This window comes from Heterocephalus glaber, unplaced genomic scaffold (genome assembly GCF_053883595.1).
Source record: "Heterocephalus glaber isolate CG9 unplaced genomic scaffold, H.glaber_assembly_v1.0 deba00000768, whole genome shotgun sequence".
Taxonomy (NCBI): Eukaryota; Metazoa; Chordata; class Mammalia; order Rodentia; family Bathyergidae; genus Heterocephalus; species Heterocephalus glaber.
The window spans coordinates 11,982,172-12,002,444 of record NW_028258162.1 but is presented as its reverse complement, the minus strand read 5'-3'; the positions used below and the strand labels follow the sequence as shown (position 1 = coordinate 12,002,444).

Below are 20,273 nucleotides of genomic sequence, written 5' to 3'. Positions count from 1 at the left end.
AGGGTTAGACAAATAAAAACTCTTTAAGTAGCATTTTCCTAGCAAAAAGAAAATAGAGAAGAAAATTTCAAAAAGACAATTTCAAACTCTCCAGAAAATATCCAAAGCAAAAATACATATATATTCAGTCAAATTTGGAGGACATTTTGGAGAAAAAACAATGATACCAGAAAATAATTAAAGCAAAGTAGTAACAGGATAGGAATAAAATAGATAATAAATCATAAGGATACAGAAGTATATTAAGGAATATCAAAGAATTTTGTGCTTTATAATTTTATTAGCATCTAAAATGTACAGTAAAATACCATTTTAATTTTTAGGGAATAGCATATTTGTTTTATATCTACTTTATCACTGACAGTCTACCTCAACATTTCAGCTCCAGTGATGTTCTGATTTCATAGATTAAGCTACAGCTGTTGTGTTATTATATGCACGCTGAGGGGAAAATGTGATATTGGAAAATGGGCTGGTTACATTTTTTTTGGACACGTGTTCATGACTTTTCCAGATAAAATCTCAGTAAAAAATTTAAGCAATATCTATTACATCCTTTGGTTCCATTCATCTTCTGTGTTGTCTAAGAGGGCCATCAGTAAAAATGTGCAAATGTCCTAAATATGCATAAAGACGCAACTTTAACCACTTTCTAAAGTTAAAGTAGAAACAAGTTTGCCTCCCTCTCCCCAAAAAAGCAGAAGAAGACAGATTTAGTCATGTTATCTGTGATCCAGATTGTGTGCAGGTAAATCCTCCCGGTTTCTGTTTTACATTGTTTCTGTTATCCCATATTGCTGCAAAGAGGAGCAGAAAGATCTTACTGCATGTCTCCCTTCCTCTCTTGCCTCCTTCTGAAGTCCTGCAATTATCTTTCCCATTGCTTGCAGGACATGCTTACCGGCTGGCTGTTCCACCAAAGGCTCAAATGCAACATGGTCCCTTCCAACTCTGCTTCACCCTACCCAGAATCCCGAGATTTGCCAGTACAAGCTGTAGTACAGTGAGACGCAAGCTAGAGGTTACCTCAGAAGTGGGGAGGAAGTCAAACCAGAGAGGAATCGGGTGAAAATCAGATCCCAGGGCAAGAGTGGTAAAGGGCAGGGAGGCTGAGCCTGTGCCTGAGTATCTGGGCACAAGGCACCAAAGTCAGATGAGACCATTACTGGAAATGTGGAACTGAAACAAAAACTCCACCAGCTTGTGAGAAAGCCGATGGGACGAACAGAAGAAATGTCCCAGAGAAGAAACACAGGTGGGCTCGCTCTATAGCTGTAGAGTTCGCATGGGCCAGGGGAAACCCAGCTATCTGTACTGCGAGCATCTAAAAGGACAGAAGCACTTGCCCAGACAAAAACAAAACACACAAGCAGCCTGCTTCACTCATCCTGACCGAAGCTCAGACCTACAGTCTGTTTTAAACCCGCTTCTAGGATGCCAATGGAGTGTTTTTCCTAAAACCCCAATCTACTCATATCCTTTCAGTTAGCAAACCATTTTGGGAGCAGGAATTACTCACAGTCCAATCCTCCTAACTCTCCATTTTCATCTTTCAAACATCCACTCTGATTTCTCCAGGAACCTACTCTGCTGTGATGACTACCATTCTATCTTGCCCTGGTGCACCAAATGCTTTCACTTAATGCACTGAATCCTGAGCACAGATTATTTTTCAGAATCTTTCCATTTTCCCAGTGGCTCCTGGAACACAACTGAGATAGGAAAATTCACCCATATACAGTGCATAATTCAATGGTTTTTGGCATATTCACAGGGTTGTGCAATCATTAACATGATCTAATTCTAGAACATTTTCTTCTCCTTTAAAAGAAACCCTGTACCCATTTTCCCCATCTCTCCACCAAACATCTCTCCCCACCCTAAGCAGCTACCAATCTACATTTTCTCTCTATAAATTTGCCTATTCTAGACATTTCATATAAATGGAATCATACAATCTCTGCTCTTTTGTGTATGGCTCCTTTTACCTGACATAATGTATTCAGAGTTCAAACTATAATTATATCAGATCTTCATTTTTTTCTATCAGTTAATAGACAATCATTACAAAATATGCTGCTGTGAACATTTATGTATGAACATTTGCATGGACATATGCTTTAGTTTCTCTTGGAAGTCCCAGGAGTGGAAGTGCTGAGTTATATGGTAATTCTGCATTGAACCTTTTGAGGAACTGCCAGTCCAATTTCCAAAGCTGGGGCACAATTTCATATTACACCACTAGTATATGAAGATTTCAGTTTCTCCACAGCCTCATCAGCAGTAGCTATTACTGGTCTTTCTAATGAAGACACCCTAATGGTGTGGAGTGGTATTTTTGCCTGGCATGTCCCTTAGGACTAATGGTGCTGAGCAGATTTTCACACACTCATATTGGTCGTTTCTAAGTCTTCTTTGGAAAACGTCTCCTCAGAGCCTTTGCTAGGTTTTAAAACAGACTCTGTGTCTGTTGCAAGAGTTCTCTGAATATTCTAGACACAAGTCTCTTGTCAGATACATGCTTTCCCTGCTCTGTGCATTATCTTTATGGTTCTTTTGATGACATCGTTGCAATGGGAAAGTTTTAAATTTGGACATAGCCCAGTTTATCCATTATTTTTGCTAATGGTGTTTTTCATATTATATATAAGAAACCATCCCTTCTTCCAAGAACTGGAAGATCTTGTCCTACATTTTCTTTCAGAGTTTTATTAATTTTTATAATTTTATCCTTATATTTAGGTCTTTGACGCTTTTTGAGTGAGTTTTTGTGTAGAATGAGTCATTATTTTTCAACAGATGCTATTGAAAGCAGTTTTTTATACCTTAAAAAGTACAAAAGTGCTCTTTCTCTTTCTGTGATGTGATAACTTACAGTTCACTGAACTTTCAAATAAAAAATACTGAATCTTTTATTCAAACCAAGTCTCTACGATAAACTTAAAAGGAACTATAGTAGTAAGTATGACACTACTATAATTCAGGATCAATGAAAATGAATTTAGGGTAAGTTTATGATAATGCCTTCAAAGAACCAGGCTCTAGTAAATCTGGTTTAGATTGAGTCTATCCATTGAAAGATTATGTATTAACCTGGCATGGAAACGTCTTCTTGCTTTAAAACACACACACACACACACACACACACACACACACACACACACAAGCATGCAGGCACAGATGCACACATGTGTGCTCCCACAAATCAGAAATTCCCAAGCTCAGCTGGGGATGCAGCTCAGTGGTAGAGCATGTGCCCACCATGCACAAGGTCCTAGGTTCAATCTCTAGTACACAAAATCCCCCAAGTTCCCAAACAACTGAATCAGCAGATGTAGAATAAAATTCAACTTCCCGAAGGATATGCATCTGTATGTATTTCACACAACAGTTACTATGTGATTTTATCAGGTTACACTGAAAACACTCACAACAATACTTCTTTTGCATGATATATTCACAGGGCTTAGCTGGTTGGCCCATGTGAATATTTCAATGTGCTAGGTGAAGATTGGTTTTCTTGGCATCTCTCTTGTTTGCCTATTGGTAAAGAATCTGATAAAATGGAGTACTACTCAGCCATAAAAAATGAGAAATTAGAGACATTTATAGCTAAGTGGATGCACATTGAGGCAATACTCTTAAGTGAAATAAATAGGACACACATGTGTAAATACTGAATAGTTTCTCTGGTGTGAGAAACTGAAAGTGTAAATAAGGACTAAATGTATAATAGGTCATGTGAAATAGGAACAAAAGGGGCAAAGGGGAAGGAAGTGGGAGGGCCAGGGGAAAGGATAGAAGGGAATGGGATTAATATGAGAAAATGGAAAAATAGGAACAAAATTTTTGTAAATAGGGAGGAATGGAGGGGTTGAAGGGAGGGCTGGGCAAGGGTGAAAAATAAGAACCAAGAGAGACTGTAAAGGTGCAAATTTCCAATGATGAATGTCATTATATTGTATACCTAAAATGTACCAATGATTAGAATGAATAATCGATAATGCAAAATAGGAAGAAAAGGTCCAAAGGGGTACGGGTAGTGGGAGGGGCAGGGGAAAGGCAAGAAGGGAAAGGAAAAATGATGAGAAATGGAAAAAAATGGAAATATAGTGTTTGTAAATAGGGAAGGGTGGAAGGCGTGAAGGGAGGGCTAGGAATGGGGAAAAAATAAGAACCAAGATGCATCATCTAAAGGTACAATTCCCAATGAGAAATGTAATTGTGTTGTATACCTACAATGTACCGATAAAAAAATTTAATAAAATGCAAAAAAAAAAAAATGCATCTGAGCCACCCTAAACATTCAGCTCACTGGCTCAGCAGGTTCTCAAGCAGCACAAAAGAAGTTCTGCAGCAGAGAGGGACAGTCAAAAACGGCAATCATCTCCCATGGCTTCATAATGTGGCGTCAGATCGCGGAGGACGCTGCGGTCCCCCAGGGTCCACACCCTTAAATGGCAGCTGCTCCATGAGGCCCTTTTCTGGAGTGGTCAGAATCTGCACTGCAGTCTGCAGGAAATTAAGCAGTCCCCGCAGCCAGGTCCGTGAGGTGCCTGAGTCCTCTAGGTCCGAAGAGGACAAACCCCGAATCTGGTGAGTACATATTCACCAGAAAACGGCGGGCTGAAGGTGAAGGAGTGGCCGCAGAGTGAGGCCAGTCCTTCTGTTAAGGAGCAGAGGCCTGGAGGAGAAGCTGGCCTCAGCCCGCACTGCCCCTGGTGGGTTCAGAGGTCCGCATGTCCTCCCCGCTAGCTTGGAGAGCTGCCGGAGGAAACATCTCGGGGATCAGAGGATGGGCTGCCACAGTCCACCCCCAGCTTCGGATTCAGCCCCATCCTCCTCCACTCGCTGAATCTCAGCTTAAAGTGCTGAGGGGGTTCAATCCCAGACTCCCCTGGATGTCTGAAGCTGTGGCTTGTCTGAGCTCTGTGCCTTTTCCTATACAGACAAACCTATGATAAAGTTTAATTCATTCAATTGGGCACAGAAAGATATTAACAATAATAATATGGAAAACAATTATAACAATATACTATAATAAAATTGCTAGCATCGCTGCTTTTGAGTTTTGAAGTCACTACTCAGTAAAATACGGTTGTTGGATACAAGCACTGTGGTATCACAGCCATCGATTTTAATACCTAGACAGCAGCCAGCCGGTGGGGAGGTGGAGGATGCAGCGAAGACACTCTAGACAGAGAAATGATTTATATCCAGGTGGGATGGGGTGAGGTTGCATCCACCTTCTCAGAACTATGTGCAGTTTAAAGCTTACAAATGCTTATTTCTGGAATTTTCCATTTAATATTTTCAGATGGCAGTTGACCCTGGGAAACTGACACTGTGGAAAGTGAAACTGTTACAAGGGGACTACTGTAGTTCATTTCTCTTCCCCCAAATCTCCTGTATGACTGTGGTGTTTCTCCCGTTTTTCTCCACTGACATGAGTTCTAGCTGCCACACAAGCCCAGTTCAAGGTTCATGGTTACAGCCTAGAGATCTGCACTGGTCTCAAACTCCAAGGCAGCAGAGTTGGGATTATGAATCTGTCAGCTGATGATCTGACTTAGGTTTATCTCTTTATACACATTATACCCATATATATGTCTCTTTATTTTATATATGTTTTTCAACTATATTACAGGGGAAAACTTTATACCTCAACTCTCTCAGTAGTGCCATAGTACTACCACTGGCACTTAAAGATGCTAGCTCATAGTAATAACACTTTCAGAATAGTAGGAGTTATGAACATATGGAACTATCGCTGCAAGTCAAACCCTAAAGCACCTCAGTTCTCCCACAATATCCTACAAAGTAGTGAGAAATTAATCTGTGTTAGGCCCCAGAGGCAGCGTACAGTGGAGCTGGAGCCTGACTCCGAAGTGCACATTCACCATGGCCACACCACAGTGCTTCTGCAACAGGCACTGTGGCCATCAAGAGGCAGAAGCTGTGAATGCCTTGCTCTGACCTGTTACCGTGTGTGTGTGTGTGTGTGTGTGTGTGTGTCTTTCATAACACATCGTGAGTCCAAGCAGAGAATCTTACATTTTTATCTAAGTAACACACACCTTGTATTCAGTACTTTTGGAGAAGTTATTTAATTCTCTGTTGGTTTAGTTTCCTTATCTGTAAAGTGACAATGAAAACAGCTTCTACCTTAGAACACTCTTTAAATTTTATGTTTTAAAATAAGATATAAACATGTTTTCTTTATTTTTGTGTAATATGTTAGATATAGTCCATAGAACATTAAAAATTGCTAGTTATTTAGAAAGTTTCTGAAATTGAAGTGCATAATTGATGAATCTGATGTCCCACAGGACCATAGCTATGGCACCAAATATATCTCACTCCAGGCCATATGTTTATTAACTCAACCTGAGAGCCAAATAAATCTGAGATGTGTTTACAGTTGAGACCTTCAAATATATTGACTTCACTCAATGGTTTTAAGTCAACTGCTTTATGCTCTTACATAGGAAGACTCCACTTATACTACTTATTCTTTTTATGTTTACATTGGTCCATGTCTGTGATACATAATGTGGGGAATCAGTATATATACATACTGCATCTTGATCCTTTTTGCTTTCTTTCCACTTCTCCTGCTTGTGTCTCCCCACCTCCACATCCCCTTCCCATCTCCTTCTTTCCTATCAACTATCTTTTATTTTGTTCTTTAAATCATTTATAATTTGGGTTTCTCATGTCTATTACTTCTAAGTACTGACTGAATTAAACTATTCTTCATTTTTGGGCAATCTTGCCTTTGTTCATATAAGGTACAGCATTAGAACTAGGAGAAAATATCTTAGTTTAACTTCATCCAAGCTTTTCATTTTATAATTGGGGAAGATAAACAATTTCTTATAGTCTTTATTAGTTATTCATTCCATATATCCTGAAAATGGATTTAAGATAATTCTTAGATATAAAACAAGAGAACAGGAAATAGATTAAGATTTAAACAGTGGCTGAATTGGCCATAAATACGGTTCTGGGTGCCCAAGGGGCAAAATCAAAGATGCCTCCGAGCTACACCACATCAATAACTTCAGTAAAGCGCTGAGTTCCCACAGTGGGCTGAGAACGACGCTTCAATCCACTGCCTTCTTGGAAGCAGCAACTGGTTTCCAGCCTGATCTTTCTTCTATCCCCCAAGTCAGTTTTGCACTGCGCATGAAAAGATCAGGTAAAGCGAAACGGCCCTCCCATTTCTTACAACTTCTCTTTCTTGAGAACCGGTCGGTCATTTTGTTACTCACGGTCCCTGTGACATCCCTGCCCGTCTGCGAGCACTCTTCCACACCCGCATCTCATCCCTTCAACCACCACCCGGGAGGGCAGGCAACACCCACACCCATCGGCTCCTCATCCGCGGATCTGACCAAACTAGGGCATTTAAAAAAACACATCCACACTGAACATAGACAGACTCTTCTGTCATTATTCCCTAAACAATATAGTATAGCAATTATTTATACAGCACTTGCACTGTATTAGGGGTTTTAAGTAATCTAATATGATTTAAGGTATATGGAGGATGCACATAGATTACGCAAGTACCAAAGCATTTTATGTAAGGGACTTGAGCCAGCATTTGTGCCTTTGGGACCCACAGGGCTCCTGGAACCAGCATCTCCCATGGACAATGAGGGATAACTATACTCGTTTTTCGGGCCATGGCACAATGTCCCATGAATAATAATTGTCAAAAAATGCTCAACAAAGAGGAGGAGAATAAAATGAAAGAACAGCAATATTGCTGTGTATTCTTATTACCTATCTCTAGGCCATTTAACTGAACACCCATGGCTATGCAACTGGGTTCCATCTACAGCACTTCAGGCCTCTAAAGGCGGGTGATAATACAAGCTTATTTAAAAGTTTAAATACAAGGAGAAAATACTTGACTTTTTCCAAGAGGAATTCCTAGGGGAATGTATTTTCATTTTCCCCCAAATGTTTGAAATAACATATTCCAACATCTTTTGAGGACTTTAGCACAATGCAGGTGCTGCTCTAACTGCTCTGCTCACTTCCTGTGTAGGTCTTCATTGGGCTTCATTCAGCTTCCTGTTGATCTTCTGCAAAGCAGTCTGGAGTTTAACCCATCTTTCCTTCCTCTGATGCTATAACCTTCCTCCATATTTCCCTTTTCCTTACTACTGCCTGCACCGTCTCTGAGGGTGCTGCTGACTTCTAACACCTCTCGTGACTTTTGATGAGAAAATCTGACAGCGATATTTGTGACTAAGGAGTCATGTCTGTGGTAGTAATTTGATACCTGACCTCTTCAGTGAGCAGCAATTAGCCTGATGTCCCACTGAAACAAATGCAAAGATTTATGTTCTACTGGAATTCAGGAAGAAACTAAGAAAGGCCCCTCCCAACAGCCTCTACCTCAAGAATCAGAAACACCTGCAAAGTGCTTATTATAGTGCCTGATGCATATAAAATGCTTAGCATCCGCTATTATGGTTACCATCATTATTTTTATCCCTATACTCTTCCTCTATTACGACCCATGGAAACAAGTATCGGTCACTTATTCATACACATAAACACACAAGCACACACATTCCCACGTTCACAACAGAAGCGACTTCTGCCCACTGCAGCTTGTGTGCAGGAAAGTGAGTTGGACTGCCATTTCTCCATCGGCCCAGACACACATTTAAAAGGCAGCTATGGGGAGGGAGTTCTGTCAGTGCAATTTCTCGGGCAGACTCCACCATTCTGAGCAGGGGAGGGCCACCCTTGACCCTTCCCAAGGCTTTTCCAGATCTCTCCCTGGGTACCGCCAGCTCCTCAATCTAAATCTTACCACTCCTGCCCCTCCTGAAAGGGAGATGTGCTTTGTAGTGAGAACCTCTACACAGAGAGGTGCAACTGGGGAGAGTCGGTTTGCTTGTGAGTTAGCAGGTGGAAACAAAAAAGAAGAAAGAGTTGCTAGCCACGGTTGCCTAGGGCACAGATCACACTTCCGGATGTCAGTGTAGGGCAACCTGCTTTGCCGTTTATTTCCTGTTATGCTTTAGACCCTGTTGCCATTAAGCAGAATCCATGAACTGTAAAATGCCAGGATGTTGGTGGAGAGAAAGGATAAAAATAGAAAAAGCACTGATGATTTGAGGTTGTGTTCATGGCTAGAGACTTAAAGCACTCTAGGGTAGGCTTAGACTGGAATTAACACCAGGTGCCAAGGACAGGACCATATCAATAGCAAATGCCACTCCTTCCTTTCCCCTTAGCTTGCTTCAGAATCCACCCAATGTCCTCCATTCAGCTTTGTGGTTAACATACAGTACTGGGCGCGACGCTGTGCGTGTATCTCAGGCTGCTCTCTCCAAACCTGCAGCCCCTCACCACACAGCTGTTTTACCCTTGAACTGCGGCTAAAGGGGGGTGTGCGGTAAAAAAGAATAAAGCACTGCACAAAATGACACTGGATATGAGAAAAATAGCTCATTGATAATTTTACTATTCAATTTCAAATAGTACTCATTAGATGACAATTTTTGAATGTATCATTAAAATATATGGAAAAATTTATGCCACTAGTTTCTTTTTGCCATTCCTAATGTGGCTTCTAGAAAATTTACAGTTCCTCGGGTGATTTGCATTGCATTTCTGTTGGACAGCGCTGGTCTGCAGGGCTCCAGTTCTGTTATTAGGGCTGCCTCAGCCTGGGACTCATGTAGTCTGAATATTACTCACCAAGGGTTAAACCAGAGCCAGCCCACTTCCTTTCCCACTGTACTCTGTGCTGCAGCACTGCCCAACTGCCCCGTACACCTGGGGTCCGGGCTGGCCTCCTCTACCTTGGCCCACAACGTGCATCACTCCCACCCAGTGTCTTCCCTATCATCACTGCCTTTCCTGAACTGTTGCTCACCAATCACTGTGCATTATGCACTCTGACGTGTTATGTACAGCCCAGTCCCTCCTACTAGACTGGAAGCTGCTTGAGATGCAATACCATATTTTATTTTATTTTCTATTCCACCTCCCACTGACATGTGGGTGGCCCTCAATAGCTGTGCATTGGAATTAGAAGAAAAAACAATGCTCCAATTACGTTATGCTGAGAGGATGTATTAAGGAGCGTCTCCACCCTAGGCCAGGCTTTCAGGGTAGGGAGTGTGGTGAGCTTCAATGTCCAACAGCAGTCTCACAGCCATCTTCTTACCATAATGCACTGCATCTATCCATATCTATGGCCCAAGAAACTTCATTTCTGTTTGTTGCTGATGACAGAAAATATATTGCTACAGAATTATGAAGTCATTGAGAAATAGTCCTGGTGTGCTGAGCCATATCCTTTACAGAACTGAATCAGAAGGAAGTCTGATAAATAATGAGGCTGGGTGTACAGCTCAGGGGTAGAATGTCCTCTCCCCAGAAGAAGGAAGACATTACCCTAAACAAACAACAGTAGATCCCAAACCTAATCAGTTCATCAACTGAGAATGTCATCAGCAGAGATAAACGCGTGTTATTTCTAAAAATACAATAGCCTTTGATAAACTTAATCAGCAACTTGATTGTGATAATGCACTGTAACGTGATGTGAAATCACCTGAAAAAATATTTTGCGGGGTCATCTCCCTCTGCCTGCCCTGCTGCCTCATGGTTACTAATTCATTCTTTTCTTTATGACATGAAATCCAAACAATGTTCTCAAAGCCTGGAATTGGCTCTGTGAAAAACATAATCTATGAAATGATAATCAGTGGCTTTTAAGGACATTCACCAAGTTCAGTGTATCATAATTATACTGCCTTGATACCTATTAATGACCAAAGGAAATGTCTGTTGTCTCAGTCTCTTTTAGGATCTACCTCCTAACCACTTCAGCTTTCCAAAGCTCTTACCAGTGATCAGTACCATCTGACATTCTGCAGCTCCTAGTACTTTTTTTTTTGGAATCGGGGGTCAAAATTGGGTCCTTCTGCTTGCTAGGTAAGCAGCAGAACCACTGAGCTGAATCCCCGGCCCCTAATACTTTTGTTTTTAGTGCTGAGAAGGGAACCCAGTCAATACCACCAAGCCCATCCCCAGCCCCTCTAGTGAAATTTTAGCCTCTAACACTTGAATCAATTTGAAATCCAGCTATGTAATGAGGAAGCTTCTTTCTCTTCCAAATCTGCTCTTAGATTTTGAAAACAGAAACATCTTTCACCTCTGGGCACAAAAAACTTTTCATGGAAAAGGCCTCTCACTTGCCTCCGGCAGTCTCGTTTTTAAGCCACATAGTCATAGAAGCCGGCTAAGAATTATGGGCGAAAAGGGGGCTTTGTGGTATTCACTTCTTGCTTCTCCACTTACTAAAAATAATTTTCATTGTTAATAATTACAGAAGTGGAATATTATCAATTAGCTGATTATACCTTCTATTAGCTACATACTAAAGATTGGTTCCCCAAATTTTCAAAGAAAAGTTAGACTTTAGGGTCCCAAAGATCTGATTTTTGGTTCTCTTTCTTAAGTAGTGTAACCTTGGGCAAATTCCTTACACTCTCTGAACTGTCATTTCCAATTCGTAAAACAGGAATGACAAGTGTCTTCCTAAGCACAGGCTGACTGCAGCCCCACGCACCGCACTGCACTGTGAGGACATCATCACCATCTAGAGCTGAACGCCAGGCCAGCCCCCTCCAGTTCCCCACTGGAGCTGATAATCCCACCCGCCTACACGTGGGCCAAAAGCCTTGGAGTCGACTCCCACATCCCACATCCACTCTGTTAGGAAATCCTGTTGGCACCAACTTCAAAGTACGCGAGGAATCTAAGGCTTCCTACGGGCTTCTCCTTCCACCTTGCTCCTGTCTTACGCTCAGCAGTCGGATGAGGCTGACTCCCTCATTCCTTTCCCCAAGGTCCTTTATAGTGGCCCGAGGCCTCCTGAGCTGCCACCTCCCTGGCCTCCTCTGCCTCTACTGCACCCCCGACTCCGCCCTACCCATTTGCCCACAGCCACGCGGGCCCGGGTCCACAGGCACAGCACGCCCTGGCCCACTGCTCCCCTCAGAGCCCTGGCTGAGTCTGCCGCCTCCCTCACACCGGGCTCAGGTCTTCTCTTCTCCGTGAGGAGGCCACGCCCGGCCATCTTACTTAATTCCGCAACTCCACCTTGCTTGACTTCGTTTTTTTCTACCGTGTTTTTCACTTACAAATACCTACACACACCACTTCCTTATTAATTATGCTTGCTGACTGGCATCTGTCTGCCATGAGAATATAATGCCACAAATGCAGGCATGACAGATTAGAGTATAATAGAGAGAAGAAGGGAAACATGGTTGTTGTCAAAGCAGATGATTTTTTTAAGGCCCATATAAAGCTAACACCTTCAAAACTTGTGGTAGTATCCCGTCTCCTCCCTGTAACAAGCCAAGCTGCTCGTCCTCCTTCGCTGACCCGTGTGGCGTAGGGACCTGGATGTGCTGACTGCTCCCTCCTTCCAACTCCAGCGACTCCAGCGTGCAGAACTGTAACTGCTGTGTCGCCTGCCTTCTAAACTGTAAGCTCCCAGGAAAGTCCTCCGGCCTGCTTCACCAGTGCACTCCACCCCTGTGCAGTCCTGGGGGCTGGTGTCAACTTCAGCTCTGCACCTGCTCCCTCTCTAACCTTTCTGCGCTTTCATTTCCTCAGTGGTGCAAAGGAATCGTAGTAATAGTATAAACCAATATGTGAGGATCAATGGAACTACACATCCACATTACTTAGCACCTCTGATACCTCACACAGGTTGAGAATCCCTTACCAAATGCTCCAAATCCACCATACTCCAAATCTGAAACATTTCTGAGTGCAACACCACATCACAAATTCAACTGACTTCATGGGTTGGGGGTAAAACACGGACACACAACATGCAGCTTAGTCGCGGATGTAAAGGGCAGCAAGTATTCACAGTTTGAGGCTGGCGTCAGGTGCAGACCCTCCGTGACACGGAGCAGACCGGAAGCCCCCAGGACGGGACCCCCCGCCGCGGCTTGTTTGCGAGGCCCAGGGACCCGGGCGGCGCTCTGGTTCCTTCCCAGGTTTTTTTCCTGAAACTCCACTCGGAGTCCTAGGTGTAAAGCCAGGGCCGCCCCTGCCTCCAGCGTACATCGCCCGGGTCCCCTCGCCTGTTCCCTCGCCTGTCCCATCTCGCTGGGCCCCGAGGCGCGGTCCCTGCGAGCCCCGCGGCCAGCCGGCTCCCGGAGAGAAGCAGACCCCGGCCGACCTGGGGGCAAGGGCGCCCCGAGGCCCCGCTCTCCGTCCGCGCCGGATCACAACGAGCGCGTCGGGCGTCCGAGTGGCTCCCGAGCTTTAGACGCACACGCGCGGGGGCTTACGGTCAGGCAGCAGCCGCGGCCTCGGTTCTGAGACGGAGAAGGGCCTGTCTGCCGCGCCCGCTCGGCCTCTCGCGACGCCACTCGCCTGGGCCTGCAGCGCCGAGCCGTCAGGCCGGGGGCGGCGGGAGGAGGCGCGAGGCGGAGGGGGAGGCGGAGGCGGCGCCCTTCCCGCCCCGCGCCCCGCGCCCCGCGCCCGCTCTCCGTGCGCAGGCGTCGCCCTGTCCGCCCCGCGAGACGCCCGCTCGGCCTCCCGCCGCCGCCGCCGCCTTTCCCGCGCTTCCTCTGGGTGGCCGCTCCGGCCGGCGGTGCAGGGGCGCTGGGCCTCGGGCTGCGGAGCGGGCCGAACACGCCGAAGCTAAATCAGTCGCAGCTGGAAAGTGCGGCCGAGTTAGGCTCGGCTTCCGCCCGAAGGCTGGCGGCGGGGAGGCACGACACGGGCGTAGGTGAGGCGGCCGCGGGCGGTGCGTTGACTGAATGAGACAAGACTGCACCGCAGGGTGAAGAAAACAGTTCCCGCTGTGGAAGCGCTGTTTTCTAGATGGCAAAGAACAGACCAGAAGCAAATTAATAGCACGTCCAGTAACGTGCTGGGTGGGAATTAAAGGCCAAAGGCCGAGAACGACGGGCGTGCAATAAGGCGGTTTCGGGAGCCGGGCCCCCGAGACAAAGCGACCTGGAAGCCACACCTGACCCTCCTCGGCGGGCGACTCAGACCAAGGCTGGGTGCCGCGCAGAGCCCCGGCGCTTTCCAAGGCCCTGAGTTAGCTGAGCCCTGAGCTGGCGCGGACAGCAGGAAACCAGTAGTCTGGAGCGGCCTGAGGGTGCGGTGAAGACGAGGACAAGGAGAGGCGGCCAGACGACGCGTGGCGTGGATGGGAGCGGGAAGGAGCCAAGGAAGGCCTGAGCCGAGCCCGGGGTGCTGCACTAAGGCCTCGCGAACAGTGGGATGCAGAGCGGCTTTCTTGGAGGAGGGAAAGTGTGGTCGAAGAACACCCCTTGGAAAAGCAAAGGCAGGAGACATGAAGAAGCATTCCTCAAGAAGAAAGACCAAGACAAATTTTGAAGTAGGAACATTGAAGGTTAGAAAGAAGGCAGGCCAGTGTGAGTGGAGTTTAGGGAAACAGCAGTATGGAGGAAGACGGTGAGACAGCCAGGTGAGCAGGGAACAGACCGAGCAGGGCCGTGCGCCTAGCGTTCAGGACTTTGGGCTGCCTTCAAATCCCAGTGGGGAGCTACGAAAGTGTCTAGCAAGTGGGTGCGTGATTGGGCTTACCTGATAGGACTGCCTAGTGATTCTTCCCAAAGCCAGTTGCATGGGGCAAGAGAATAAGGAGGGGTGGAGGGGAGAGCTCAGCAGGCTCTCTCTGGCGATAGTCCAGGTGAAGAGATGGTGACTCTGACCCATGTCCCAGTGGTGGGGATAGAGGCCGAGGGTGGAGTCAAGGCGGAGTTTTCAAAGCAGAACCAGCAGTATTGCTGATGGGGTGGAGCAGCAGAAGGGTTAGGAATGGAATATAAACGGGCGCGATTGCTCTCATGGAAACTGGTTCCTGTTAGACCCAGCGAGAGAGAACCAACCAGACACTGATATTAAATCCACACAGGAGTTTATTACCGGCCGGTACTCGAGCTGAGGATCGGACTCGAGCCCCGACTAGGGGGAGACAAACATGTTTTATACATCTTTGAGGCCTGCAGTTTCTAGGCACCCCCATGGGACAGAACTAGCAAAGCAAGCAAAAGGTACCGAAGTGGAAAAGGGGAGGAGGTTTCTAAGCTTCCTCCTTCTGAGTTCATCTAAAGGACAGGCAGGTGAGTCAAGCAGCAATATGGAGTCTGTCTTGCTAACCAGGGCCCTTCAGTTCCAGGCAAGCCTCACTTGGAAGGTAGGGACAAGCCATGTAGGGTCACGTGGACCATGCCTAGGATGATTTTCGCACCTCAAGAACAATCAGAACAGGTTAAATAATACTTTAGGTTGACAGGTGGAAGGATTCACGCTTTAGAAAAGTAACTCTGACTGTAATTTGGGGAATTGATCAGAAGAATAAAAGCTAAGCTGGGAAAGAGGCAAGACATAGTTTCAACTAGGCTGATGGCAGTGGAAGTTCAAAGAAATAGTTGGAATGGAGAAGTATTGGCGAGACTGCAGGCAGGAGACCATGATGACTGAATATGGGCATAAAGCGGAAGGGGGAGTTGTCAAGGCGCCACATCAGCCTTGGGTCATGATGGCTGATCACTGAGATGGTTACTGAACAACCGGGTCATGCTCTGTGGTCATGAAGAATGAAATGGGAGGGAGGAGCTGGGTGTAAGCAAATTTATTTAAAAGATATAAAGGCAAGAAAGTAAAAGATGTAAGAGAAACCGCGAACAGACAACCCACAAGGTGGGAAAAAAAATCTTCACCTGCTTTTCCTCAGGTAAAGGCCTACTGTCTAGAATCTATAAAGAACTGAAAAAAATCAGACCTCCCAAATTTAAAGACCCAATCCAAAAATGGGCATCTGAAATGAACAGGCATTTCTCAGACAAAGAAGTAGCAACAGCAAATAAACATGAAAAAATGTTCAACATCACTGGTCATTCTAGAGATGCAAATGAAAACAACGCTGGGATTCCACCTCACTCCAGAAAGAATGGCTGCTATCAAATCAAGGGAAAAAGGAACCCTTCTCCACTGTTGGTGGGAGTGTAGACTGGTGCAACCACTATGGAAATCAGTATGGAGATAGCTGAAAATACTAGGATTAGAGGTCCCATTTGACCCAGCTATTCCCCTGCTAGGTATCTTCCCAAAAGAATTAAAAGAATCATACCACAGCGATATATGTGCACCCATGTTCATAGCAACACAGTTTGTAATACCTAAAACTTGGAAACAATCCAAGTGCCCATCAACTGTAAACTGGATAAAGAAGATGTGGTTTTTTTATAAAATGGAGTACTGCTCATCCATAAAGAATGATAAACTAGAGACATTTATAGCTAAATGGATGCATACTGAGGCCATACTCTTAAGTGAAATAAATAGGACACACATGTGTAAATACTGAATAGTTTCTCTAGTGTGAGAAACTGAAAGTGTAAATAAGGGTCAAAATGTATAATAGATAATGTGAAATAGGAAGAAAAGGTCCAAAGGGAAAGGGGAAGTGGGAGGGGCAGGGGAAAGGAAAGAACGGAAAGGAATAAATATGAGAAAGGAAAAAACAATCTTTGTATATAGGGAGGGGTGGAGGGGTCGAAGGGAGGGCAGGGGAAGGGGAAAAATAACCAAGATAGATCACGTAAAGGTACAAATTCCCAATAGTGAGTGTCATTGTATACCTAAAATGTACCAATAAACTTAATTTAAAAGAACATATGAGGGCAAGGAAGTAAAGCTCCTGCTGGCTGGGAGGGGTTCTGAGTAGGATACTCAGGAGGGCTTTTTGTCAAGGGCAGTGGGGCAAACCTATGGCAATGGGCTGCTCATATCATTGAAAGCTCTAAAACGTTCACGTCACTGGTCTAGGGGCCCTTAAAGGATTAAGAGGGAGCTGAGTTCTTGTGTAAGCAATATAATCTCTACCCCAGAGGAGACTACATATTTTTTAGGGTCCAATATATGATGTGTTTATGCGGTATCCATGCAGGGCCCATGTGCTCTTGAGCCCCACAGCCTGCTGGATCAAGCTCTAGGGAGGTCCCCCACCGCCCCCCGGCTGAAGGACCCCTGGCAGATGTCTTTGTAAGATCCCTGGAGGGTCGAGACTCAGCAGACTCCACATTGGTTTTGCCAACTCTATTTGGGAGCCTCTGTCCTCAGTGCCCAATAGAATCCTAGCTCCCAGCTCACTGATTTCTGTTACAAGACGAGGAACTCTGGAAGAAGACCACTAGGGCAAGGGAAGATAATGGGTTTTATTTTGAGCAAGTCGAGTTTGACAAGCCCTTAAGACATGTAAGTGGAAACCTCTGCAATAAGATTAACTACTGACATACACAGCATACATGCATCTCAAAATAATTATGGGGCCGGGGATTTAGCTCAGTGGTTTTGCTGCCTGCTGCACAAGCGCAAGGACCCAAGTTCGATCCCTGGTACCAAAAAAAATAAATAAATAAAAAATTATGCCGCATAAAAAAATCCAGGTACAATAGTATCTAGTATTATATGATGGTATTTATATTAAAATTCTTAAGAATTCCAACTATTCTGTAGTTGCAAAAAGCTCAGAAAGAAGAGGGAGGAGGGAAAAGTAAAGATTACCAAGGGGAACAGTAGAATGTAGAAGTGATGAAATGTTTGTTGCTTTGATTTTGGTGATAGCCACAATGGGTATGTCCATAGGTCAACAGTGATCAAATGGTAAATTTTAAATATGTGCAGTTTACCTTGGCATTTGTGCCTCCATAAAGCCATGAAAAAAACTGTACAATTCATGATTTCAAAAATATATTGTTAAATTTAGAAACTAATTTTAGTTATAATCTTACTTATCAACAATAAAAGAACACTTAAAGGTCTGTAATATTACATTTTAAATAAACATTGATAAATAAGGATTTCTGCTTTAGATTTTTTTCATAATGTAACATTTTGTTGTTGGAAAATGATCTGGAATTAAGGCTTATTTATATTAATATGAGAGAGATTCAAAATTGTACAGAACAAAATATGAATTCAAATTTTCCTAATTATCCAGAAGCTCTGACAATACCATAGACTACAACACATTATTTAATATTTCAGAGCCCTAGTACCAAGGGGGAGGTAATGAAATAATTGTGCTACTACAGCAAAGAGGGTTTTGTATCAAGGCTGAACCTATTTTAAAAATACAGAATTTAAGAAATGTTATTGTTACATATATTAGAAGTTTAGAACACAAACTTTATTAGAGATCTTTTTCATACAACTTACAGTGTTTGTATTTACTTATTTATTTTTGCTAGATCCCTGTGACTTCTGATAAGCATGCCTAAAACACACCAGTGCCTCAGGCTAGCTGGTGAAATTCTCTTAGGGAGAGAAGAGTAAAAGTCAGTTCCAGTTTTGATTGTTAGTTTTCTGTATGTGTGTATCCATGACAATGTTATAGCAGTTAGATTGATTAAAGTGTTAAAAAAGTGCCTGAAAATTTGTTCCAGTATTGCCCTGTTCAATATCTTAGAACCTCAAATTAAGATTTGGGAGCTTTTGTTTTTTGTTTCTTTTTTGCTACTGGGGATTGAACTCTAGTCTTTGTACTTGCACGGCAGGTGGCGAAACCACTGAGCTACATCCCCAGCCCATGATTTGGGAGCTTTTAATGAGCAGTCATTTTTGAATGTTGTCTATGAACACTGACCAGCTGGATGTAAACAACACAAATTATTTCCCTGAGGGATTTGTGTTACGAACAAGGTCTCAGTCAGTTGAAACATTTAAATTATGGTTAACATTAAATTAAATAATTTTTTTTCTTAGAGATGAAAGAAAAGTAACATAACAAAATTCCTGCACTTTCAAATAATCTTGATTTCATTGAGCAGCCTATAAAAGAAAATATTAGCATTGTAAGTTGATATAATTTTGTCTGTGCATATACTAATAACTTGTTTAATTATCTATGCACTATTACAATTTTTTTCATTTTTACAACGTATCTTTTTCTGTATTGAAAATTTTTAATTTACATACAGAGATGTCCAGAGTTTTTTGAGTGTATAATTTAATGAAAGTTTTCTCCCCTTGATGTTTTTAATTTTGATGAACTCTGATGTATCAATATTTTTCTTTTATAAGTGGTTTTTGTGTGTACATGTCCTATCTATGAAATCTTTGCTTACCTCAAGACCATAAATTTTTTCCTATATTTTCTTCTAGAAATTTTACAGTTTTGTTGTAGTTTTTTATATAATCAATCTTAAATTAATTTTTATGGTGGTATAATAGAAGTTGAGATTCAACTATTCCCATGCATGTGTCCAGTTGTCCAAGCAACATTTGTTAAACAGACTTTTTAGGGGCGGGTTAGCAATGTTATGATTTGTGTGGGTGATTCAGCATAATTCTGGGGTTCAGTGACAGTCCATTTAGGTCTCATACTGACCTACATCCTTCAGCCAGTCTTTTATCTTTACAAAGGTAATATTTGGTCTCCAATAATCATTCATTTATCTCTTTGTTCAATGTTTTCAGGATGTAGATGGGGAAGAGAAATGTTATTAATAAGTCTCTTCCATCAAAGAGGTGCAGATTCAGTTGTTCGCTGCTTGCTGTTTGCTTCCTTGGTACTTTGAAGCTTTGCTACCTTCCTGCCTTCTGCCCACCATAGGCTGTTTCTCCTCTGCCATGTGCCACCTTGCCTTGGAACCAGCCAACTATGAACTCTACAAACTGTGAGCTAAATAAACATTTCCTCCTTTAAAACAAAAAAACAAAGAGGTCCAAGTTCAAAGTCAGAGGCAGGATTGTTCTGGGTCTAGTGCGCATGGCTTTTTCTGTTGCCTTTTTCCTCCTCAGATAACTAACTACATATATTCCATAGTTCTAGGTAGTGTTGTTTGAGCTATTTTTTCTCTTTATTTTATTTTTATTGGAAAGTGTACTTGAATCTTGTTAAATTATACTTTTTAAAAGCTAAAAATCATGATTCTCAAAAAAATTATGATTCTCATAAAAATAGAAAATCAACACTTGCCAAGGATTTTACTTAATTCATTAATTAGCGAGGGACCTTGTAAGATATTACAACTGTTTCAAAGAAACACATGTTTACAAGCAATAAAGCAATGTTGGAATGAATTTATAAGTAGGTAAAAGACTAATGTATCCCCAGAGCGAGGCAATTGTTCACCAGACACAAGTAATTTGCATTTTTGTGGGCAAGAATCATTTATATTATTACCAGTTTTCTACAGTTCAGAGCTACAAAACCACCCAAA

General features: G+C 43.3%; 1 protein-coding gene across 5 annotated transcripts in view; it reads right to left on the bottom strand.

Moving 5' to 3' along the window:
- Pdss1 (decaprenyl diphosphate synthase subunit 1) overlaps positions 1 to 14,802 on the bottom strand; it is a 192,550-nt gene extending 177,748 nt beyond the window's left edge. For 2 of the 5 annotated variants that reach the window (XM_087207150.1, XM_021240507.2), the window contains exon 1: positions 13,356 to 13,803. Coding sequence is in view for 1 of the 5 variants with exons in the window: in XM_021240506.2 (XP_021096165.2) it covers positions 14,629 to 14,760 (132 nt within the window). In the remaining 4 variants the exon portion in view is untranslated. Of the gene's footprint in view, positions 1 to 13,355; positions 13,809 to 14,628 lie in introns of those variants that run through there. The other 3 variants (XR_015449612.1, XM_021240506.2, XM_087207151.1) reach the window with 3 other exon arrangements.
- Positions 14,803 to 20,273: the final 5,471 nt, after the last annotated feature.